This window comes from Triticum urartu, chromosome 5 (genome assembly GCF_003073215.2).
Source record: "Triticum urartu cultivar G1812 chromosome 5, Tu2.1, whole genome shotgun sequence".
NCBI lineage: Eukaryota > Viridiplantae > Streptophyta > Magnoliopsida > Poales > Poaceae > Triticum > Triticum urartu.
The window spans coordinates 435,769,305-435,776,112 of record NC_053026.1 but is presented as its reverse complement, the minus strand read 5'-3'; the positions used below and the strand labels follow the sequence as shown (position 1 = coordinate 435,776,112).

At 47.9% G+C, this 6,808-nt stretch overlaps 1 protein-coding gene across 1 annotated transcript; it reads left to right on the top strand.

Moving 5' to 3' along the window:
• The first annotated feature begins 899 nt into the window (after window positions 1-899).
• On the top strand, window positions 900-3,119 carry LOC125507103 (serine carboxypeptidase 1-like). Its single transcript, XM_048671794.1, has 7 exons — window positions 900-1,401; window positions 1,490-1,767; window positions 1,860-2,108; window positions 2,290-2,399; window positions 2,568-2,657; window positions 2,750-2,858; window positions 2,964-3,119. The coding sequence occupies exons 1-7, from the start codon at window positions 900-902 to the stop codon at window positions 3,117-3,119; spliced, it is 1,494 nt and encodes a 497-aa protein (XP_048527751.1).
• The last annotated feature ends 3,689 nt before the right edge of the window (window positions 3,120-6,808 follow it).

Below are 6,808 nucleotides of genomic sequence, written 5' to 3'. Positions count from 1 at the left end.
GAAGCGGTGAGAGGTCGCGTCCGCCCTGAGCCGTCTTCAATGTGCAGGTGCGCTCTACAACGACATGAATGCGGGCATTCGGCGCCGGACGGAAATGCGTGCGGCCAAGGGAGGAGGGGTTTGGGTGGTCAGGGTGGTAAAAAGCGGATGTTGGTACTGTCTGGACGCCCACAAAGCCCCCCACATTTGTCTCGAGTTTGTGGGAGAAAGTGCGTCCGGTCCGCCCTGCGGATCAACATAAGCCCGCATTGAATGGCTTCCACGGCCCGGACAGCGTGATCCAGACGTATGCAGGCGGTTTGAGAGTCGGTGTCGAAGATACCCTAAACATTTGAGAGTTCGGCTAGGTGTGGTGAACTCCTCATTTTGCTCTTCTAAAGATACTTAGGGCATCGATTAGAAATGCTCTAAACATACCTACTCTTCGCAGTTTGGCTATGGTATGCGTCCAAAGGAATGTTATGACGTAATCAAGTGCGTTCACATCTGGAAGCCTGGAACTTAAAACATCATTTTTCTAAGCGAACATTTACCATTTCCATCTTGGTCTTAATCGAAGTAAATTGTCAGTAAGCCCATTGTGTTAAAATTTGCTTCCGCCGGCCGGCATTCTTAACCCACCGCTAGAGTTGGGTCCTTCCGATGTACTCCATGGTTAGCTATCATCGTCTCACCTGACCGTTCGCGCCATGTAAACTCAAAAATTACCATCGGGGAATCCAAACCCGGCAAGTATAGCTAGCCAACAGCCTTGGAGAATCCGAGCTGCATGCTTCTATTCAGACCGTTGTTTATCGGATCTCAGTTACTCACCTAGGAGTAATATGCATTTTCCTACTCCATATATACACCTCGACAGGCAGATTGATCTTTCACAAGATCACAAAGTCACAGGCGAGATGGTTGGGACTACCTTCTTCCTGCTGCTGGTTCTGCTGGGCGCATCACTTGCAGATGCCTCCCAGGAGGACCAGCTCAGGAAGTTCATCTTGTCCACGGCCAAGAAGAGGCAAGCTTTAAGGGCCAGTAGTGCGAACGTGCCTGAGGAAACCGACCCATGGGCCGACGCCAGCAGCTTCAGCCACCTGCCAACGCAATTTCCGTTCCCACCTCTGGGCGCCAAGGCGGCCGACAAGATCGCGGCGCTGCCCGGCCAGCCGCCGCGGGTCAACTTCGACCAGTACTCCGGCTACGTCACGGTGAGCGAGAAGCACGGCCGGGAGCTCTTTTACTACTTCGTCGAGGCCCCCTACGAGGCGGCCTCCAAGCCGCTCCTCCTCTGGCTCAACGGTGGGCCCGGGTGCTCGTCGCTCGGGTACGGCGCCATGACGGAGCTCGGCCCGTTCCGAGTGAACCCCGACGGCAAGACCCTGAGCAGGAACAAGCATGCCTGGAACAACCGTAAGTGTCTAAGTCGAACTGTCTTCTGAGCGGAGTAGATATCACTGATCATTGTTTTATACTGAACTGAGAAGATTACTATGTGCAGTGGCTAACGTGATCTTCCTGGAGTCACCGGCCGGCGTGGGGTTCTCCTACGCGAGCAACAACCCGAACAATAACGACAACGTTGGCGACCCGAGAACCGCCAAGGACGCGTTCGTCTTCCTGCTCAAATGGCTGGAGCGGTTCCCGGAGTACAAGGGCCGCGACTTCTACATCGCCGGAGAGAGCTACGGCGGCCACTACGTGCCGCAGCTTGCCACCGTGATCGAATACATGAACGAGCTCTACGGCGCCACTCTCATAAACCTCCGCGGCATCTTGGTAAGTACTAGTGCCTAGTTTGATTCACCTCCTTTTGTCCCGCAACTTATTACACACTTATATCCATTTCTCGTCACGTTATATATATGTAGGTCGGCAATCCGTACCTTGACGATTTCATGAACGACAAGGGGAGCCTCGAGTTCTTATGGAACCACGGGGTGATCTCCGACGAGGGGTGGGCCAATATCCGTGAAAACTGCACCTTCACCTCGAAAGACGACTGGCAGTGCTTCGTGGCGTCGCGCAAGCCCCGGATAGGCAACATCGATCTCCACAACATATACGCCCCGATCTGCCTCAAGTCGGAACGTGACGGCACGTACCACTCGTCCGGCTACGTAAGATCACACCGTTGATCGGCTAGTCTCGATCATTTTTTCCCAATGAAAATAAAACATTTCTATGGGCAGCAATGCAAACATTTCTACTACTCGAACAGCTACATAAGATAGCTATAAGAATGAAGAAAAAAAAGCTTTGACCATTCACAGTACGTGTTTATAAATTATGGTTTATCAGCTGGCTGGCTACGATCCGTGCATCGACCACTACGTCCTGGCTTACCTCAACAATGGCGAGGTGCAACAAGCTCTGCACGCCCGGGCCAACACAAGTTGGACAGCTTGCAGGTAAGTACTGTATAGTACTTACCCAGTACTTACCGCGCGCAAAAAAAGTACTGTATATTACAAACAATACCTGCTACAGAGCACGTCTTCCCAATCTTTTTTTTTCTTTTCCTTTGAGCGCAACGCCCGGTCTAACTAATTTGCACTACGCAACTTCATTTCTTTCAGCCCAGACTTGGACTATAACGACGGCCCAGTTTCCATGGTGCCAACCATCAGAAGGCTAGTCAAACGTGGGTTAAGTGTATGGCTCTACAGGTACTATATATATGCATGCACACATTGAGCATTGAGCAGAATAAAGTAGCTACGCTTCAGGTTTCTAACTAGAACAACCACCATTTCTTCAGTGGGGATATGGATGATGTGTGCCCCATTACCGCGACGAGGTACTCCGTCAACGATCTCAACCTACCCATCACGAAGCCATGGCGCCCTTGGTACACCCCAGACAGCGAGGTAATTGCTGGGTGTTCAGAAATGGACATCGGAAAAAGCCAAGTAAATTCGATATGATGTGTGCTTGATCCTGTGATGAAATTAATGGGGTAGTGGTGGATTTAGGTTGGAGGCTATGTTCAGCAGTACAAGGGAGGCTTCACGTTTGCATCAGTGAGGGGTGCTGGCCATCTGGTTCCTAGTTACCAGCCAAAGAGAGCGCTTGTTCTTCTCTACTCTTTCCTCAAGGGCGTACTCCCACCAGCCGACATCCCAAAATGAGTTGTGTTATTTGGACGGTTACTTGTTTATTTTGTGTTCTGATTAATGTTGGATTGACTCCCTCTCCATCCTCAGAATAATCATCAGTTACACACAAACTTTGATGTATGGATAAAAATATATTCAGGCCATTTGTCATGTGGTTTTAACCCTTGTGTGCTTATGAAAAGAGTTGTAATGTTGTTCGCATTGAAAAGCATAAATGCTTGTACCGGATAAGCATGTCTGAATTTTAATCTTAATTAGCGTATTTCCCTTGTTAAGCATATGTTAGTTTATACAGCTTGAGCTTAAACCAGAGTTCTTGGCGAATCTTGTTAGGATCTGCGGCTCTGAGCAACTCCCGATTCTGGTTGGGGGTGATTTGAATATCATTAGGAGGAGAGAGGAAAAGAACAATGATAATTTCAACGACAGGTGGTCGTTTATGTTTAATATCATTATCGAAAGCTTGGATCTAAGAGAGATAGAGCTTTCGGGTAGAGAATTTACTTGGGCTAATGCTTTGCCAAATCCGACGTTTGAAAAACTGGATTGAGTCCTAACGAGCTTCTTGGATTTGGTAGCCATGGAATGGGCTAAGGATGCAGGAGGTAGGACTTCGGTTGAGCGCTGGCAGAATAAGATAAGGCATTTGAGAAGTTTTTTGCATGGGTGGGCTAAGCATCTTAGTGGGATTTATAAGATCGAAAAGGAAAGGCTCCATACACTTATTCAGTCCCTAGATTTGAAAGCCGAGTCCACAATTCTGCAAGCCACGGAGCTTCATGCTAAACTGGAGGCGGAGATGAGGTTGAAAGAGCTTCTCCGTGAAGAGGAATTAAAGTGGGCGCTGCGGGCTAAGGTTCGCAAAGTTGTCCAGGGGGACGCGGACACTCAATTCTTTCACTTGATCGCTAATGGCAAGCACGGAAAGAAGAGAATTTTTCAGCTTGAACAAGATGAAGAAACGATTTTAGGACAGGATAACCTAAAATTATACATAACCGAATACTACAAGCAGTTGTTTGGGCCTTCAGTGGATAATTGTGTGTCCCTAGTGAAGGAAATATGCCCTAGAGGCAATAATAAAGTTATTATTTATTTCCTTATAATCATGATAAATGTTTATTATTCATGCTAGAATTGTATTAACCGGAAACATAATACATGTGTGAATACATAGACAAACAAAGTGTCACTAGTATGCCTCTACTTGACTAGCTCGTTAATCAAAGATGGTTATGTTTCCTAACCATGAACAATGAGTTGTTATTTGATTAACGAGGTCACATCATTAGTTGAATGATCTGATTGACATGACCCATTCCATTAGCTTAGCACCCGATCGTTTAGTATGTTGCTATTGCTTTCTTCATGACTTATACATGTTCCTATAACTATGAGATTATGCAACTCCCGTTTACCGGAGGAACACTTTGGGTACTACCAAACGTCACAACGTAACTGGGTGATTATAAAGGAGTACTACAGGTGTCTCCAAAGGTAGATGTTGGGTTGGCGTATTTCGAGATTAGGTTTTGTCACTCCGATTGTCGGAGAGGTATCTTTGGGCCCTCTCGGTAATGCACATCACTTAAGCCTTGCAAGCATTACAACTAAATGAGTTAGTTGCGGGATGATGTATTACAAACGAGTAAAGAGACTTGCCGGTAACGAGATTGAACTAGGTATTGGAATACCGACGATCGAATCTCGGGCAAGTAACATACCGATGACAAAGGGAACAACGTATGTTGTTATGCGGTCTGACCGATAAAGATCTTCGTAGAATATGTAGGAGCCAATATGGGCATCCAGGTCCCGCTATTGGTTATTGACCGGAGACGTGTCTCGGTCATGTCTACATTGTTCTCGAACCCGTAGGGTCCGCACGCTTAAGGTTACGATGACAGTTATATTATGAGTTTATGCATTTTGATGTACCGAAGGTTGTTCGGAGTCCCGGATGTGATCACGGACATGACGAGGAGTCTCGAAATGGTCGAGACGTAAATATTGATATATTGTAAGCCTATGTTTGGATATCGGAAGTGTTCCGGGTGAAATCGGGATTTTACCGGAGTACCGGGAGGTTACCGGAACCCCCCGGGAGCCATATGGGCCTTAATGGGCTTTAGTGGAAAGGAGAAAGGGGCAGCCCAAGGTGGCTGCGCACTCCCCCCTCCCCTAGTCCTATTAGGACTAAGGAGAAGGTGGCCGGCCCCCCTCTCCTCTTCTCGGGGAATCCTAGTCCAACTAGGATGGGGGGGAGTCCTACTCCCGGAAGGAGTAGGACTCCTCCTGCGCCCTCCTCCTGGCCGGCGCCCCCTCCCCCTTGGCTCCTTTATATACTGAGGCAGAGGCACCCCAGAACACACAAGTTGATCCACGTGATCTATTCCTTAGCCGTGTGCGGTGCCCCCTGCCACCATAGTCCTTGATAATACTGTAGCGGAGTTTAGGCGAAGCCCTGCTGCTGTAGTGCATCAAGATCGTCACCACGCCATTGTGCTGACGGAACTCTTCCCCGACACTTTGCTGGATCAGAGTCCGGGGATCGTCATCGAGCTGAACGTGTGCTCGAACTCGGAGGTGCCGTAGTTTCGGTGCTTGATCGGTTGGATCGTGAAGACGTACGACTACTTCCTCTATGTTGTGTCATCGCTTCCGCAGTCGGTCTGCGTTGGGTACGTAGACAATACTCTCCCCTCTCGTTGCTATGCATCACATGATCTTGCGTGTGCGTAGGAATTTTTTTGAAATTACTACGAAACCCAACAGTGGCATCCGAGCCTAGGTTATTTATGTTGATGTTATATGCACGAGTAGAACACAAGTGAGTTGTGGGCGATATAAGTCATACTGCCTACCAGCATGTCATACTTTGGTTCGGCGGCATTGTTGGACGAGACGACCCGGACCAACCTTACGCGTACGCTTACGCGAGACCGGTTCCCCCGACGTGCTTTGCACATAGGTGGCTTGCGGGCGACTGTCTCTCCAACTTTAGTTGAACCGAGTATGGCTACGCCCGGTCCTTGCGAAGGTTAAAACGGAGTCTATTTGACAAACTATCGTTGTGGTTTTAATGCGTAGGTGAGATTGGTTCTTTCTTAAGCCCGTAGCAGCCACGTAAAACTTGCAACAACAAAGTAGAGGACGTCTAACTTGTTTTTGCAGGGCATGTTGTGATGTGATATGGTCAAGACATGATGCTGAATTTTATTGTATGAGATGATCATGTTTTGTAACCGAGTTATCGGCAACTGGCAGGAGCCATATGGTTGTCGCTTTATTGTATGCAATGAAATCGCGATGTAATGCTTTACTTTATTACTAAGCGGTAGTGATAGTCGTGGAAGCATAAGCTTGGCGAGACGACAACGATGCTACGATGGAGATCAAGGTGTCACGCCGGTGACGATGGTGATCACGACGGTGCTTCGGAGATGGAGATCACAAGCACAAGATGATGATGGCCATATCATATCACTTATATTGATTGCATGTGATGTTTATCCTTTTTATGCATCTTATCTTGCTTTGATTGACGGTAGCATTATAAGATGATCTCTCACTAAATTATCAAGAAGTGTTCTCCCTGAGTATGCACCGTTGCGAAAGTTCTTCGTGTTGAGACACCACGTGATGATCGGGTGTGATAGGTTCTACATTCAAATACAACGGGTGCAAAACAGTTGCACACG